The sequence below is a fragment of the Melanotaenia boesemani genome, chromosome 5 (assembly GCF_017639745.1).
Source record: "Melanotaenia boesemani isolate fMelBoe1 chromosome 5, fMelBoe1.pri, whole genome shotgun sequence".
NCBI lineage: Eukaryota > Metazoa > Chordata > Actinopteri > Atheriniformes > Melanotaeniidae > Melanotaenia > Melanotaenia boesemani.
The window spans coordinates 7,384,993-7,403,994 of NC_055686.1; the positions used below are offsets into that span (position 1 = coordinate 7,384,993).

Consider the following 19,002-nt stretch of genomic DNA (forward strand, 5'->3'; position numbering starts at 1 on the left):
CAAATGGAGTTTCAAAAATGAGATAAAATATATTCCTGTATGTAATAAAACAGAATAAACAATAATGAATACAGCAAACATAACAGACATTTCGAGTTTATAATGAAAACAATTAGAAACTTAAGAAATGAAACTGAAAAACTGCATTAAAAAATGTATTAAAATCAGTATTTTGCATATAATGATGGAAACTTGACCTATATTCACTGTCCAAACTGAACAAAAGCTCCAGGATTTCTAGGATTTCCAGGATTAAAATTCTTAAGCTTGTTTTTTAATGTAAAACCAAATAAAAGACGTTTTAAATAATAACTTGTTGAGCACGGTCAAACATCTACTTCTTATTCTTCATTTTGCAATCCCTGGATCAAGAGTTTTTCTCCAGAGACGTCAGATTCTTGCTCAGGTTGCTCATCATCATCATCATCATCATCATCATGAACATCAACATCATCATCATCAAAATCATCATCATCATCATCATCTCTTTGGATCGTCTTCACCTGCAAAAAGAAAATAAATATATTCTCATCCAGTATTTTACTGTGGTTTGGTTTGCTGGTCTCGTATTCTGATGCATGAAAGAAACAAACCTCTGTCTGCTCGTTCTTCAGCTGCTCCTTCAAGATCTCCACCTCTCCCTCCACCTTCCTCTTCAGCTGCTGCTCATCCTGGATCTTCTGTCTGAACTGGAGGGAGGAAACAAGACATTTTCTATTAGTAAAAGTAAAAACTGTATGAAATTCCTGAATTTTATCATTTTCCAACCTCCTCCTTGTATCTGTCTTTTAGTTCATCCAGTTGTCTCTCCTTAGACTCCAGCTGACTCGTGTACTCGTGTATCTAAATGAAAGCAGGACATAGGAGTGAAAGAATGTTAAGCTATAATAAACAGACTCACCAGTAAGTTAAAGAGGAGGTGCAAACCTCTTTGTACTTGTTTTCTAGGGCCTCCTTTAGGGTCTGCACATTTTTCTCTGCATCCTCCCTCTTCTGCTCCTCCTCTTTTAGCTGCTGCTGGACCGCTGATTTCTAATGCGCACAAAACAATACGATGTCAGGAGATTAGTTACCCATAAAGACAAATTCAGAAGGTTTACAGCAGAATTCTGAAAGGATTTAGATATATTTATTAAAGCCATGAGCCACCCTTAGTTTAGTCTCAGGGATAGTTCTTTAGAGTTTTTGAATGACTTTTCAATCTTTTTTTTCTGGTGTCTGTCCAGATGATCCCACCCTGCTTCAGTAATGTTGAGGTCCAGGTTTTGTGGAGGATCCATCCCTCGATCAGACCCGTTGCCACTGATCTTTAGTTCAGTTCTTGTGTCTTGTGGCATACTTCTGTCTTTTCTGGCTTCTTGGCTGCCACGTTTCCATGGAGACCATTTCTGGCCAACATTAGATTGATCAGCTGAAGGTCCAAACCCATCTCTCAGGTCCTGGTTCAGGTCTTTGTTTTTTTCTCATTTCTAAACTATGTCCCTCTCAGATCCTGTTGGTCTAGTTTTAGTTGACGTTTCTTCTGTTGTCCTCCACTCATCCATTTTCCTTAGATGTTTTAGGGACATCTGATTCTATGGGAATCACCTTATTGCTGCAAATTCCACTTTTGATCTGTCAAACTGTTAACTTTGCTGTTTTTCATAGATGCAAAAAAAAAAAAAAAAAAGGGTTCAGGTGATGCATCAACACAACCCTGGTCCATGCACTTACTTAGGAGTCATTTTATGTTGGGGTCAGAGTGACTTAACAGACAAAAGAATATATTCTTCGGAAAATGGTCAGATGAAAAAGCTGGATTAAAAATTAATATCTGAGGAAAAACTCTGAAAGGTCTTCTGAAATTTTGGAGAACTGTAGCTTAGAACCACTTTCAAAGATTTAAGGAAAATGAAAAAAGAAAGCTAGGTCGAGACTTTTCCACTGTGCTGCACATGGATGTTTTATTTCTTATTTGATTTTGTCAGCTCTAGAGAAACAATACTGTAAAAGAAAATAAAACTGTGTTAAAAATTCCAAGTAATACTATTTCATTATAAATAATTTAATACATATTGTTATGAGAGTTGTTAGAGTAAGAAGTTGACAGTTTAAAGTTAACAGTTTAAAGTTTCTCCCTTAAGGATGGGTAATGATTTGCGGTCTCACCCACCCTGCAGAGGACAGGATGTGGTGGTCACTGCTCTGTGTGATAAGGGTTATAAAGTGTTGTATGCTGATGTGTTTCCCTGTTTGAACTTTGCGAGAACTTTGCTTGCTCTACTGAAGTGTGATAGCTGCTCAATAAAAAGGCTGCACTGGGGTTGAGACTTCGGAGTTGACACCAGACACTCTCTGAGTGCTGAACCAGAGTCTCTCCCCATCGCGATGAAGCTGACTTCACTCTGAGTTCGTTGTGTCTTATTTTATGATAGAAAAATACCCATCATTTTTGGTGCCGTGACCCGGATCCCAACATACCCATTCGTTGACAGGAGGAGGCCTGAACACCGAAACCCGCGCGGGCAGCCATCATCAGCGGCAGTGGCTCAGGCGGTAGAGCAGGTCGTCCAAGGATCGGAAGGTCGGCGGTTCGATTCCCGCTCCCGCAGTCATCTGTCGTTGTGTCCTTGGGCAAGACACTTAACCCTCCTTGCCTCCAGTGTTGGCATCGCTGGTGTATGAATGTGTGGATGAATGTTCGGTGATGGTCGGAGAGGCCGTAGGCGCAGACTGGCAGCCACGTTTCCGTCAGCCTGCCCCAGGGCAGCTGTGGCTACACATGTAGCTTACCATCACCAGGTATGAGTGAGGAGTGGATGAATAGTGGATTCACACAATGTAAAGCGCTTTGGGTGCCTTGAAAAGCGCTATATAAATCTAATCCATTATTATTATTATTATTATCAGGACGGCTGAGAGGAAAGACCTGACGACTGAATTGTCCAACAGGCCGGTGATTTACTTCATGCTCATCCTGCCAGCGGTGGATTGACGGGATCCGTGACTGAGGAGGACACCGAACCCGGAGTGAGAATAAGCAAGAGAGTGACGCTAGGGAAAGAAATAATAGACGCCAGGTTAAACCTGGGAGCAGTCACTTAGTGCGCCAGACAAAGTCTGGGAGCAGCACTATAGAACACGCCAGAAATTTTCTGGGAGCAGTGTAAAAACGCACGCCAGAGAACCCTTGGGAGCAGTGTTAAAGGTAAAGCGTCTGAAAGAAGTCACAGGGACAGAGCCTAGGCAGAAGCGTGTGTGAGTGAGTGACTGTGAGAGTGAGTGCTCGAAGTAGATTTGACTGAAGCATCGCACTGGTGGAAACCTGACGGTGATAACACAAGCCAGTGGTCTGGTGAAGTAGGTCAATTTACCTCTCGAGATTAAGGTCATAATTTCATAACACAACGCAGACCCAATATGGGAAACAGTGAATCTTCAGTCGCCTTAGAGGGTGATGTGAAGTACATGAATCAGAGGAATCCGGATAACATCAAGTTTCCAGAAAAATGGGTCCCCAAATATGGGGTGACAGGGAAGTTGAAGGTAGATGAGTGACAGACAGTAGTAGATAAGCTGGAAGCAAGTGTAAGTGGTAAGACTGGTAAGAAGGCAGATAAGAAAAAGAAGGAGCTGGAGTGTGCGCACAGGTGGTTAGAGGAGTCTAAGATTGGCAGGGATAATATTAGAAAGTCTAAAGAAAGAAAGAAGGGCGAAGAGGTTGCTATGGCAGCTTTTGTAAGACCTGGTGATAACGAGACCGGTCCCGTCTACCCAAGGAGACGGGACCAACCTGTTCAGCCCGCACCAGGCCCCTCGGGTGGAGCTCCTTCGGCCACCCAGGGTACTCCCAGAAGAGACAGACTACCACCTACTCTGACCCCGACCTCGTCCCCGCTTGCATCTCTTACTGCTCCACCAGTAACAGATTCACCTAAACCAGGCCCGACAGCCCCGTTATGTCCGTTGCTGCCACCTGCATATGACTTAAGACGTTCAGATAGTGTGCGCCCACCAGCCAGATACACAGAGACTTTCCCCATGATTCAGGTTGCTAACCCTGAGGCAGCTGACAGACACATGTATGTGTTCAGACCATGGACTCTTGAAGAAGCTGCCAAAGCAGTAGCAGGTGTGACTCCTCCTCGTGAGAATCCTGATGACTGGGTCCAGGACATAACTGACATTATACATTCCTACAGACTGAATGCTCACGAGGCAGGAGAAGCTATGATGTCCTCTTTGGGGAAAGACTGGGGCAGAGTGAGAGGAGATTATACAGGTAGAGATGCGGTAGGAGCAGTTAGCCCCTACCCAGCAGATGGTGACATAACTGGAGCCTATAAAACTCAGCTAGATGCACTTTTTGACCGTGTGCGTGTTGCCTTTAAGAAAATGGCTAATTACACCCACCTTGCAGCTGTAAAACAGAAGCCAAATGAAGAAGTGGATGATTTCCGCATACGGTTTGAGAAAGAATTTAAAATACACCGTGGCATTCCCTATGATACTGACGAAAAAGGCCCGTATCAGCAACAGCTTAAAACAGCCCTGTTAGACAGGATGACCCCAGCTGTGTCCTAATAGGTTAAGAAACATTTTGTAGAATGGGACACAGCTTCAGTTGACCGTGTGCTGCAGTATGCTAGACACGCTGAAAAATGGACAAAGTCGCATCCTAAGACATGCTCCCCTGTCTTTTGGGCCGACACTCCTCCCCCACAAGATGATGACATCTTCTTCCAGGGTCCTAGCGGACGCCGTGGTAGAGGACGTGGCCATGGACTTTATTCCTATAATGACGCATGCCATTGCTGTGGACGGTCTGGCCACTGGGCCAAAGACTGCCCACAAAAAGGGGGGAGAGGCAGAGGCCTCAGAAGCAACAGAGGCAGAGGAGGAAGAGGCAGATTTAATTCACACAATCTACAAAATAAATGACTAGAACAAGCATCTCCTTCTAATATGCCAATGCCAGAAAATCTAAAAGAAGATTTACAGAACCAAATACCCGAAGACTTAAACAAAATTGTAGATATTTGCTCAGCATGCGACATGCTAAAAAGTTATAAAATCAGACCAACAGTGCAACTAAAGTTAATGGTAAAACAGTAAATTTTCTTTGTGATGCAGGAGCGCGCAAAACTGTAATGTCTACTCATGTTCCCGGACTTCAACCCTCAAACGGCCAAATATGGGTAAAATCAGCTAATGGTCATGTAGACAGGGAACGCATCTCCAAGCCCCTAATTTTTAGAGATGAACAAACAGGCTTAAATACTAGAGCAGCAATAGTCATCTCACCTAAATGCCCAGTTAACCTGCTTGGAAGAGACCTAATGACACTTTTAGGTATAGGTGTGGTTCCAATACAGGGAGGCATGACAGCTGTGCGAGTCCAGACACACTCTTTAGTAAACTTAAATAATCCAGCCACTTTGTGCTCAGTTGATGCGACTGATCAGTTAAACTATGATAAAACCCAAACTCTGATAGAAAAAGCAGCAGAAACACTGTCATGTCCACAAGATCAGATGCCTGCAGACCAGCTTCATGTTACAATGTGGTATACTCATCAGCCAGATATAGATTACCAAGACACATTGTTGGCTCAGCCTGCAGTTAGTGTGCAACTCCGTCATTTGTATTCAGACAAAAGATCATTCGCAGCAGCAACAGTCTCACTTCCACCTTCCCTACTGACTCTGTTTCAAGAAACAGGAGCTGTCCCACACATGTCATTGTGCAAACCACAAGACTATGAGTGGAAGAGGTCAGGCAGCGTTCTGAAAAAAGGGAGTGAAGCTGCTGATTATAGCCCTCCTGATGAAGACGGTTGGTCTTACAGCAAGCAAGCAGGCATATATAGGAAATCATTAAACTGTGATATTAAGGGTGTGTGCTCCATTCCTATCAGTATTGATTCTGTTTTGCATTCTGATTTCTTGTGTGATTCCATGTCTCAAATCCATGATTTCTCGAGCAATTTCACATGCTTATGCGCAACAACTTATGTTGTCACGGGACTATGCTCCACTCCCAGTTGATGCTACAGACACAGATCTGTAATGTTCACTGTTATGATGCCTGTATTGAAAATGTGAAGACAAGTGATGCAGTCTGATGCTTTGAAAAGTGGACTTCATTTTATATTTGCATTTCTTCACATATTTTTGATTTATGTTTTTAATTTATGTTTGGTTCATGCTTGGAATTGATAACTTTAAATGTCAAACAGGAGGGAAATGTTAGAGTAAGAAGTTGACAGTTTAAAGTTAACAGTTTAAACTTTCTCCCTTAAGGATGGGTAATGATTTGCGGTCTCACACATCCTGCAGAGGACAGGATGTGGTGGTCACAGCTCTGTGTGATAAGGGTCATAAAGTGTTGTATGCTGATGTGTTTCCCTGTTTGAAGTTTGCGAGAACTTTGCTTGCTCTACTGAAGTGTGATAGCTGCTCAATAAAAAGGCTGCACTGGGGTTGAGACTTCGGAGTTGACACCAGACACTCTCTGAGTGCTGAACCAGAGTCTCTCCCCATCGCGATGAAGCTGACTTCACTCTGAGTTCTTTGTGTCTTATTTTATGATAGAAAAATACCCATCAAGAGTCTATTTATGGCAAATGATTCAGAGATTAAGTGAAGGTGATCCTCCATGAGAAACTTTGGTGTTTCAGACTGATAAACTTTAACTAATAAAAGCTGGTTGCTGTTTGTACAACATGAAGTTCTCTATTTTGACCATTTACAGCAACTTTTACAGACGTGAACATGTTGCCTTACCTGTTTTTGTAGGTCCCTGTTCTCAGCCATCCGACGCTCCAGTAATATCTGGGTCTTCTTCAGCTCTTCGAAGTTTAGAGATTTGTCAGTCGGCTGGTTGTTCTGCACAAATCACACAGTGACATGCATGGTGATCCTTCAGCAGTTCTTCACAGCAGTCGGGCTGAACAAATCTGAACTGTGCAATATTTAATACGATAAAAAGGCAAAACTGCTCATAAATTGATTCAGAGATTTATCTGCAGATTTATTTAGCTAACATAGTTGTGTCCACCAGTTATGCTAGTGTACCTCACTGATCAAATGAAGCAGCTAAGTTTTAAGTGACTCCCTACACAAACCGATAAGTATGATTTTAGTGTGAAAGCAGCACAAGGTTTCAGTCCGTGACTGAAAGGCAAGAACCTTTGTTTAAAAATAAATAAAGGAAAATACAATTTATTATTATTTAAAAAATTTATTTTGTAATAGTAAAATAAGTTAAATGGCACACTAAAAGGGCTGTTTTTTATTTTAACTTTTAAAAAGATCATATGATTTCTCAAAGGGAAGAAATGAACCTTTTGGTTCTTGTTCTCCAGCTGCAGCTTCTGGTCCTGCAGGTTTTCCTCAGCCTTCTTCCTCTTCTGCTGCTCATCCTTTAGCTGCTGCTGGACTTCAGCTAGTTTGGCTTCGTACTGGTGACAGAGAGAAAAATAAAAGTGAATAAAGGAGTTGATCACTTTTCAAACATACGTGTGCGGCCAGAGGTTGTGTTTTTCTTGGCCACCACGTGGCACTGGCAGCCTTGCCGACCACCTTGATTTTTTTTTTCTTGGTTAAATTAATAAAAATTTTATATTTATATATACTAACATGTCTCTAGCCCATGGTATGTTTTAAGAACCTGTGATCTTCTTTATGGTGAAATCCCTCAGTGGCGTAGTGGGATGCCTTTGTGCTGTGCACAGCCATCCTGTACGACTACACATGTAATCAAATTAAAATTTGCTTCTTCTACTCAATGCAAATTCTGACACCAGAGAATTTTTAAAGCATTTTGCAATCCGAATTAATTCCTCAGGGTCGATGGTTACCACCAATGATACCATGTATCTTGGCCATAATTATTATTATTATGATTAACTGCTTAGCTAGTCATGTGGGAACTCCGAGGAAGATAAAGGCACACAAGGAGAGCTCCTACTAAATTTAAATATTTAAAAACATATACATTTCTTTTAGTTGAAATTTTAAAGTTATCTTCTATAGTAAATTCATGCGTTCAAAATCCTGTCAATAAATGGTTGTCCTTTGCTAAAATATCAAATTAAAGCAAATTTAACATTTGCAAACGCACCAGATTCAGCACTAAGCTAACGATAAGTAGTAACACACCTCCCAGGTACCGCTCTGACAGGGATATCTGATAGTAAACCCCCACTTCAGCTAACAAAAACCTAAAGAAGCTCCTTACCCTACAAAGCACAACACACCCCCTCCGCTCACCCAAACCACCTTCACATACCCAGAACCAAGCTAGGACCATAAGAGATGGCCTTTTATGTTGCAGCCACACACTACCAGTTGTTTTAAAAAAAAAGAATTAAGACATTTCCTTTTAACAAAGGCTGTTTTTAGATGTCTTGCAGCTGTTTACTTTTTATAAAGTTTTTTTTTCGTGTATTTTTCTTTCTTCAACCTGTAGCTCTTTGAGATGTTGCTATAAAAAGGGCAGTATGAATCCATTGCGTTATCATAATAAAAGCAGCACAGTGAACATGTGGCCTTACCTGTTTTTGCAGGTTCCTGTTCTCAGCCATCTGACTCTCTAGTAATATCTGGGTGTTCTTCAGCTCCTCGAAGTTTAGCGACCTGTCAGTCTGCTGGTTGTTCTGCAGCTATCACAGAGACACATGCATGGTGATCCTTTAGCAGTTCTTCACAGCAGTCGGGCTGAACAATTCTGAACTGTGCAATATTTAATGCGATAAAAAGGCAGAACTGCTCATAAATTGATTCAGAGCTTTATTTGCATGGCAGTGAGATCTGAGCAGAGGCTATATAAGGATTAGGCGCAGGGTCAGGCTGCATTTAACAGATTGGAAAATGTAAAAAAATCTATGATACTTCATGCAAATGTCCTAAATATTTATAGTTTTGCTTTATTTTTTTTTAGGAAAAATAACAAAATGTTATGTAAGAATTTAACTAAGCCACCTACATGCATCTGAAAGAAGGAAGACGTTGAAATGTGAAGATCTGGTAACTTTTAGCGGTTAAAAACAAATATATTGAAAGTGTTGCCTAAATTTTTTAAACGTCATTCATTGAAGAGCAAAGAAAAAGTTGATAAGGATAAAATCTAGTATTTATCATTTAATAAAATGTATAAACCTGCTTATTTTGGGTTTCCAGCTTCGTTTTTAGCTCATGCTCCTTGCCTTTCATCCTTTCCATCTCCTCACTGATGACATCGATATCATTTGATAAATTTTCCAACATAGTGGACATCGGAATCTACAGCAGAGAAGAAGTTTGGTAAACACTTAATTAACTATCAGTGAAGCTTTTATAGAAAAATAAAATAAAATAGTAAAGAAACCTTCAGAGTCCATGTTGGAGTTTCAGGTGGTGTGTCGTCACAGTTCTTTCCACATTCAAGCAGGGAGAAAAATATGTTAATAATCAGCTAAGGATTAATTTAGTATAAGTCTCAGGGCTTTAGGGGTTTTCTACACACTGATTGTTTCTTTTATATTGCAGCACGTTAAAATGTTAAACGATAAAGCCAGGGCATTTTGTGCATTCAAATGCAAAGTGAAACTCTTTATACACAAATTCAGTCTTTGGAGACTTTTTAAAATCACTTTGCAATCCAAATTCTCGCCTCAGATATGATGGTTATCACCATAGATACCATGTTCCTTAGCAACAGTTGTGTACACCACCTAACAAATAGCTGCTACAGGAGTAACCTGGGACGTCTGAGGAAGATGGCACATTAGGAGTGGATCAAAATAGGCAGCTAAGTTTTAAGTGGCTCCCTACACGAATTGTAAAAGGTTTTGGTCCCTGTGACTGAAACACAACAACCTTTGTGTCCCATGAAAATACACAAATTGATTTTGTAAAAAGTACATGTGCAAGTAGGATCAGTTAAATGGCACACTTAAAGATCTGTTTGTTTTCTTTTTATTGTTTTTTTTTTTTTATTTTCTAAGCTTTTAAAAAGATCATTTGATTCTCACAGAGAAGAAATGAGCCTCTTGGTTCTTGGTTTCCAGCTGCAGCTTCAGGTTTTCCTCAGCCTTCTTCCTCTTCTGCTGCTCGCCTTTTAGCTGCTGCTGGACTTCAGCGAGTTTGGCTTCATGCTGGGGACAAAGAGAAAAATGAAAATGATTTTAAAAAGCTAAATTCATGTGATGAGTTACTTAGACATTAGTAGCAAAGTATATTTGGCTGTTCTACAGAACATATTTTAACTTAAAATTACTCTGCAAAAAATGCATATAGAGCAATAAGAAATAAATGCAACAGATTTGAAAACTTTTTAAAAAGTTTCTTTAAAGATTAATGTTATTTTATAGGCAATAACTTATAGGTTCTTTTAGTTCCAGGTTTAGTATGTGGAATAAGGTAATTTTAATAAGGTTTTAATAAACATTCAACCAGTCCAGTCTTCAACTTCTGACAATTTTTTCCACTTATGTCTTTGAGTATTTGAAATTGGCATCCTGCAGTAGAGACTGTTCACACAGTGTCAACATCAGTTCTGCATCACTAAATAAATTAACTCCTGATGTGTAAGTTAGAGGCGTGGTAGAGAGAGAAAAAACAATAAAAAATATACATATATATATATATATATATATATATATATATATATATATATATATATATATATATATATATATATATTCATTTTCAGTCACTATCTTGTCTTCCAGCTGAAACAGAGAATTTATTCTTCATAAACATGATATTACAAAAACAATTTACAGAAATGGGCTTTTCACTCATAAACATTAAAGAATTTAATCATTACGTGTTTGACCAAGATTTTAGCTGTATTAGAATATGTATTTGATCTCAATACTCTACTTACAGATTCATTTGGACATTTAAGTTTATAAATTTAATTAGCAATGTTAATATTTAATACTCTATGATGGTAACTTTCTATAATTCTCATTCTGATGATGACTGAGGAAGAAATACTGATGGTGAGTGTCCACTGCGTGTAATAGTGAGTACTTATGTGTATTACTTTCTCTATAATCTTCATGGCGATCTCATGCTTCATTGATGGATAACTGTTTTGCATTCCTTGAATGATGTCCTTTGCCTTTAACAGAGAAGCAGACAGATGCTGATGTGACATAAAATACATAATTATGTTCCTTTGACATGTACTGCATGGCACCATTTGTAACTCTTTTAATGTTTTATGTAAAGCACTTTGAATTGTCCAGTACATGAAATGTGTTATACAAATATATGTACCGTGCCTTTTTCTGTCAGATTTAATTTATGCTCACTTGGTGAATTTCGCACCCTTTGGTGACCCTTGAGGCCAAAAGTATCCATGCAGAAAAACTGCTATAAAATATTATATATTAATATTTTTTCTGCTTTTTTTTCATAAATCAACTTAAAAACCATTATCCTGCTCAAAACTACTGAACATCCAATATTTTTTTTTTTTTTTTTTGAGGATTTAAAGCCTTTAAATGCCAGTTTGAATATTTCAATTACTCACTCATTTATTCATAATATACATATATATATATATATATATATATATGTATATTATTTTTTACGTAGTGTCAAAAACTCCCACTGATGTCCAAAAATGTACGTGCACACACACAAACTAAAAAAAAAAAGAATTAATTAAATAAATAAGTAAATACATAAATAATTTGCTATAAAATCATCATACATTCTGAGCAGTGAACAAAGGTGGCTGGAGAAAAAAGATTAAAGAGGCTAAAATGTTCTAACAAAAATGCAAAAGGAAAAGAAAAACAAAAGTATGCAGGACAAACTGGCAGGAATGATGCTGGGAGCTTGCGACAAGTAAAGAAGGTAAAAAGTTTTAAAAAGAAAATTAGATTTCTCAAAGAGAAGAAATGAAAATTTGAAAATTTGTTCAGCACGATACAGCAACCATTATCATTTTGCTTGCTACGATGCTGGACTGGTCAGGTAAAAAAATAAATAAATAAAAAGAGAAGAAATTAACCTTGTGGTTCTTGGTCTCCAGCTGCAGCTTCAGGTTTTCCTCAGCCTTCTTCCTCTTCTGCTGCTCATCCTTTAGCTGCTGCTGGACTTCAGCGAGTTTGGCTTCATGCTGGGGACAGAGAGAAAGATGAAAATGATTTAAAAAAGCTAAATTCATGTGATAGGTTCTTTTAGTTCCAGGTTTAGTATGTCTAATAAGGTAACTTTAATAAGGTTTTAATAAACATTGGACCAGTTTGGTCCTCAACTTCTTACAATTTTTTTCACTTATGTCTTTGTGTATTTAAAATTGACACCCTGCACAGTGTCAACATCAGTTCTCCATCACTAAAGAAATTAACTCCTGATGTGCAAGTTGGAGTCATGGTAAAGAAGACAAAATAAATAAATAAATAAAATAAAATTATATATATATATATGTATTAATTTTCAGTCACTTTTTGGCTAACCAGGAGGCTTGGTGTGGTTAGGATAAAAAGGTTTTCTAGATAAAAAGTGAGAGAATGATAAATGATGGAAATATTAATGAAGCAAATAGATTTAAATAAGAAAACAACCTGTTTCCGGTCCTTTTCCTTGTTACGGTCATGTTTTTCTGTCTGGTCTTCCAGCTGAAACAGAGAATTCATTTTTCATAAACATGATATTACAAAAACAATTTACAGAAATGGGCTTTTCAGTCATAAACGTTAAAGAAGTCGATCATTACTTGTTTGTCCAAGATTTTAGCTGTATTAGAATATGTATTTGATCTCAATCCTCTTCTTACAGATTCATTTGGACATTTAAGTCAATAAATTTAATTATTAATGTTAATATTTAATACTCTATGATGGTAACTTTTCGTAATTTTTTATTCTGATGATGACTGAGGAAGAAATATTGATACTGAGTGCCCACTGCGTGTAATAGTGAGGCCTTTTGTGTGAGCATTACTTTTTGTATCCTCATCATGGCGATCAAATGCTTCACTAATGGATAACTCTCTCGCATTGCTTCAATGGTGTCTTTCACTGCCTTTAACAGAGAAACAGAAAGATGCTGATGTGACATAAAATACATGATTATGTTCCTTTCACATGTATTTACAAGACTTGCCAGCCAGAGAATGTGATCAAAAGGCTTGAAATAGTTAACGATAAAGCATTTAAACAACTTCTGTCCTGCTCAAAAATACTAAATATTCAATAATATTTAGTTATTTAGGATTTTAACCCTTTAAATGTCAGTTTGAATATTTCAATTAGTGAGTCATTCAAAAAAAAAAATAAAAAAACTTCTAATTCAGGGTGGTGGGAAGGCTGGAACCCATCCCAGCATTTAGCAGATGAAGGGCAGGACACTTTAAACTAATACATATTAAAGAAATGAGTCTTTGGTGGTGATTAGTCACTTGCATAAGTTACAGAGTAACAACAAAATTGATTTGACTCCATTTGTATCATTCATGTAGCGTCAGAAACTTCTTTTGAGGACCCTCATGACAAAAATGTACATGCACAGAAAAACTGCTATAAAATCATCATACATCACTATTTTCTTCAGATTTTTTTCATAAATCATTTAAATTAATAAAGGATGTTATAGACAAATTCTTAGCAGTGAAAAACGGTGGATGAAGAAAAGGCTTAAAGAGGCTATTTATATGATCTTTTAATAAAATGTTTTAGTAAAAATGCAAAAGGAAAGAAAAACAGAAACCGGTGGTATGAAAGGACAGGTATAATAAACTGCACACTAACAGGAAAAACTGGGAGGGATGATGCCAGGAGCTTACTACAAGTAAATGAGATGAAAAGTTTGAAAAAGAAAATGTGATTTCTCAAAGGAAAGACGTGAACCTCTTGGGTTTTGGTCTCCAGCTGCAGTCTCAGGTCCTGCAGGTTTTCCTCAGCTTCCTGCCTCCTCTGCTGCTCATCCTTCAGCTGCTGCTGGACTTCAGCTAGTTTGGCTTCATGCTGGGAACAGAGAGAAAGATGAAAATGATTAAAGAAGCTGAGTTGCTGTGATGTGTTATTTAGAAATTGAACAATTGAAATAGATTAACATGATGAAATAAACCTTGTTGATATGTGTTTCCTTGGTCTGCACACCATTTGTCTTCCTATTATTTTCATGATGGAGCTGCTGGACATCAGATTTTTGGTCTTCAGACTGAAAGAAAATGTGGTGACAGAGAGAATTTAGAGATGTTTTTTTTAGTTAAAAACTTACACTGAAAACTAAAAATACAAAAAAGAACACCCATGTCCTTTTGCTCTTCTTTTAAAGGTTTAAAAATTAAAACATTTAAAGACATTCCCTTGTTAGCTTTCTAGGTAGTAGTAGCATTAGCCTAGTTTAGCTTAAAGATTTGGAAGCAGGTAAAAATGGCTAACATCACTTCATACAAAGTTAGAATAAATCAGTCATGATGCCTGTTCTGTAAGCTATAATCAAATCACTGCTTTAATGCACAGTAACTTTGTGTTGTCTGTCTCTTAAAATATGTTTTACTTCACTCACTAAATGTTATGCTTACTTATACTTAGTATTAACAAAAATACTGTATTTATATCATGGCTAATAGTGTTTTTCTTCTTACTTTAAATTGTCTTTGAATCTTGTGTTGTTATTTCCTCTTTTATTTTGTAATCATTCCCTTGTGTTCTGTTCACTTTGCTTCCTGCTCCTCGATTATCGCAGCTGGCTTCTTTTGCTAACTGCCTCACCTGCTGCTCATTTTGTCATTAGTTCCATGTGTATTTAGACTCTTGGTTTTAAATTGATTCTTGTCAGATCATTATTCATCTCAGTTGCTGTTTCAGTTAGCATCCATAGTTTCTAGTATTTTGCCATTAAAGTCCTAGATGCCACTTGGCTTTAGCTCCTCTGTATTTGTTCTGCATTTAGATAATTTTTTCAACAACTCATTCTCCTTGGACCATTTAGCCATATAACTACAAAGATATAGCTTATATTAACCTTAAATTTTGGTGTAAAATTTAGGAAGGTACAAAATAAAACTACAACAAACATGACAGGTAACCGGTGATAAACTACAATGTGATGAAGTATTGCAGCTCATTACTGTACTTACACGAGAATGCACAGGTACTGAGCAACATGACTCAGCAATACCTGAGGGCCTTTACTTTCAGGCATACATCCTATACTTTGTCTCTATTCTTAATACTATTTCTGCATGTCTCATTTCTACATATATAAAGTCTTTCCTAGATTTTGCTTGAGTTATGTCACTTTTCATTCAGGGTCGTGGAGCAACTGCAGCCTATCCCAGCAATAAGCAGGAGAGAGGAAGGATACACCCTGGACAGGTTGCCAGTCCATCGCAGGGACAATGTTCCCTCATTGTGTAACAACAGAAAATTGTGTAAAAACACAAACTGAAACCACCGTTATTTTTTAATTATTATTAATTTCAATTTCACATTCTCTAATTTGTGTGACATTACTTCCCTGAGCCGTTGCTTCTGCTCATATTCAAAGCTAAAACTCAATGACTTTGTAGAATTATGTCACATTTCAGCTCTGTAGTGATGACCAGTCAAACAAATGTCAGTTTGATGGTGAATAATGAAGTAATTTATGCACCAATGTAATTTTGCAAGATGGTCAAATTAAAAAAAAAAAAAAAAAAAAAACTGATGAAGTTTTTATCTTTCATTGATTCGTTCCCTTTAGGGACAAAGTCAATGTTTTTAAAGATGTTAGTTTTCCCTGTGTTAAAAACTGTTTTTTGTTTTTTTTTCCTCTGCAGGACTTACTGCATCACTCTTATCTTCTTTGTCTTCTGTCTTGCACTTGTCTCCATCTTGTTTCCTGCTTTTTTCTATCAGAAACATAGAATTCACACATTAACAGTGGATTGGTTTTTAGCTTTGTGTTATCATAAGAGGTTTTTATGTCAAGTCATTTAGCTAATAAGATGATATCAGTGCAGTTAAATGAGTTAAATTACCATGAATTTGAGACTTACTTTTCTCGTTTTGTTTCCATTTATATGTGATGACTAAAAGAAGTAATGCAATGAGCACAGCCAAAGCAGAAAAATCTTGGAGGAAATCATCAAAAACCTGAACGATATCCTCTGAAAAGAACAGAAAAAAAAGAACAAGTTCAAATTTGAAAATGTTTTTGTCTCCTTTTCTAAAACTAAAAGAGTGAAAATGTAGTTGGTTTAGATTGTGTTGCATGTATATATGAAATCATTGTTCACCATGTTATCCACTTAAAATGAACACAATTCAGGAAAAAACTGCCATTTTCTCCAACCATGTAACAGAAATCTGTCAGGCTTTGGGGTGGGGGGAGTTTAGTTTAGTTGCATATATTTGTTTGTTCCTGCTGTTTTTCACCATTCGTCCCGGCAGAGCAGTGGCCCTAGGGTGTGTCAGAGCGCCTGCACTTCATCATCATCATCACCTTCAGTATTTAGGGACCAGGGCCAAATTCATACAGTTCCAGATGGTTGCCAACTTAAAATCAATTAAAATCTGAGATTATTTTTGAAAAGTTAAAAAATCCTGCATCTCTGATGGTATGGGGGGACATTACTGCCTAAGGAACTGGCAACTTGCACATCTGGAAAGAAAACAATTCTAAAAAGTTGAATGCTGGTTAACGAGCAATATGCTCCTATTCAGATAACATCCTCTTCAGTGGAAGCCTTGCTTATTTCATCAAGACAATGCAAATCCTCATATTACATCTATTGCAACATTGGATGAAAGATGGTCTCCACAGTTACCAGAAGAAACAGTTTAGAAAAAAAAAAAAAAAGGCTAATGTCCTTTAGGCTTTTAGATATTTCTCTGCCTCAACACACCTGATTCAAGTTGATGGGTCATTGGAGCCATTTAATTTCTTTCAGGGATGTTGGAGCAGCGAAACATCTAAACTCTGCAGGACAGTGGCCTTTGAGGACCGGAGGTTGACATCTCCACTGTAAAAATGATCCTGATGCAAAATAGTATAATTTGATAAAAGGCCCACAGGTTGAAAAAGCTGCATGGCTGAGCATTTGTTAGTGTATTAACGGTGCATGAGTTTACCTGTGGTGATGGGTAGTTCCAGACTCATTCTCAACTGTGAGCAAAAAGGAAAAAGAAAAAAAATAAATTCTATTTATAATAAACAGAACTTTTCTTTCAAATTTGATCCCTCTAGTCAAACCTTGTCTAATCTGCATCCTAACACAAAATATTATGAGCCATTGTTGAACCTAGCTTTTCTGTCCTGTTGTTAATGTGAATCATTGAGGCTTCTTTTCATTCAGCATTTGTTTATATATCTTTGTTGGAAACCTTCCTTTCTGCACTGAACAGAACTGAAAATAATTTATCAAGATAATAAGGCTATTACACAGATATACTGGTATCAAAGGAAAAAGTTGTCCTCCATGGTGTGTGTGTTATATATATATATATATATATATATATATATATATATATATATATATATATATATATATATATATTAGGGCTGGGCGATATGGCCTAAAAATAAAATCTCCGATTTTTTATAACCAAATCCGATTTCCGATTTTAATCGATTTTTTTTCTTTTCTTTTACAAACATAAATAAACTTATTAAAAACATTTATTTGTTTATATAGATGAATGCCAGCAAAAATAAAACATATAATGTCATAGCTTATCCACCATATAAACGACTTCATATCTTACATAGAAATATGCGACACAATGCATCCGTGATCTCTTTCCATCTGGATCCTTATCATACAGGATCCACTGCAGAAATAATTCCCCTGATGAAGGTTGTCTCTTTACTAGGGTTTGAGGGTTAAGTTGACTTCTACATCTCGTAGAGAGCAGCATGTTTCACTGCAGTTATATGCACAGCTAAATCCCAGGCGTGAGTGACGGGTCACTTCACTGAAAATCTGTCAGACAAACACCGTGCTGGTGTGGAGGGAGGGCTAAGTCTGCTGCTAACTATGGAAAAAAAATCCTGATTTTCATAAAAATAAATCTCCAGAAATGCAAAATTCGATTTATCGATTTAATCGATTAATCGCCCAGCCCTAATATATATATATATATATATATATATATATATATATATATGTATATAAATTTGAAAACACATCTCTTGTTCACACACACATGCACACACACACACACAAAGTATATTAAAAAAAACAAACGGTACCTCTTACATGAAATCCCAGCTTCTTTGTCCTACAGAAAAGACAACAAAACCATTTTGGAATCAAAACAACATCAGAATGAAAAGAGCACAACATGTAAATATTTAGTATAAATGACCAGAATATGACTTTAAACATAGAATTTGTGGTAAAACACCTCTGTTCATTAACATTTAATCAATGTTATTGATCTATTGCATTTGCAGCTTTCCCACAACAACATAGAAACAACAAACAACAATCAGTGTAATGAGCTGATCAACAAACAGTAAAAACACAAGAACATTGATTAAATAGCAGAAAGTTAATATCTCAACAGAATCAATAATAAAAATATATTTTAAAACATCAATATAAAAAAATCAAATGATTAAGATCCACTAATGCTATTGTCTAAAAGTACTTTATGTACACTAACCTCAATTTTCTGGTCATTTTTCTTAATTGGATTATTTTAGGTTCATCTGATTATCAAACAAACTTTTTTTTTTGTTTTAGCTTCTGCCTCAATGACAGCGGTTGAATAAGCATTTAATTTCACCCTGCAAGTCATGTCTGCATCCAATAGCAACATACAGCATGGAGGGATAGTAACCACACATTTGAACATATATGATGTCTTCCTAACAAGTTTTCTTAACATGCAATCAGTAACACAACAACAGCAAAGTCACTATTTACCGTACGAGTCCAGATAATCCATCCCATACCCTCAGATGAGTGACTCTTCGTGTGTCTTTAGGAACTATTTAAAAGGAAGCGTGGAGGTGGGACTTCTTTAGAACTGGAAGAGTTTCAAGTTGAGGAATTTGCTGCAGAATTCTTTCGTTGGCTGGATGA

General features: G+C 37.1%; 1 protein-coding gene across 8 annotated transcripts; it reads right to left on the reverse strand.

Annotated features, from left to right (window-relative positions):
- Window positions 1-28: 28 nt before the first annotated feature.
- Window positions 29-18,922, reverse strand: LOC121640147 (trichohyalin-like). 8 transcript variants are annotated; one of them, XM_041985825.1, is made up of 22 exons: window positions 18,844-18,864; window positions 18,165-18,193; window positions 17,045-17,078; window positions 16,819-16,949; window positions 15,970-16,080; window positions 15,758-15,822; window positions 14,052-14,144; window positions 13,832-13,948; window positions 12,927-13,007; window positions 12,548-12,601; window positions 11,992-12,099; window positions 11,014-11,091; window positions 9,995-10,117; window positions 9,349-9,393; window positions 9,141-9,263; window positions 8,537-8,644; window positions 7,325-7,441; window positions 6,765-6,866; window positions 928-1,032; window positions 769-843; window positions 594-689; window positions 29-503 (listed from the first exon to the last, which is right to left on the reverse strand). In XM_041985825.1, the coding sequence occupies exons 4-22, from the start codon at window positions 16,847-16,849 to the stop codon at window positions 342-344; spliced, it is 1,794 nt and encodes a 597-aa protein (XP_041841759.1). In that variant the 5' UTR covers window positions 16,850-16,949; window positions 17,045-17,078; window positions 18,165-18,193; window positions 18,844-18,864; the 3' UTR covers window positions 29-341. The 8 variants fall into 8 exon arrangements, with proteins under 8 accessions (XP_041841759.1, XP_041841760.1, XP_041841761.1 ...); XM_041985826.1 differs by lacking the exon at window positions 16,819-16,949 and having other exon boundaries at window positions 18,844-18,922; XM_041985827.1 differs by lacking the exon at window positions 9,349-9,393 and having other exon boundaries at window positions 18,844-18,866.
- Window positions 18,923-19,002: the final 80 nt, after the last annotated feature.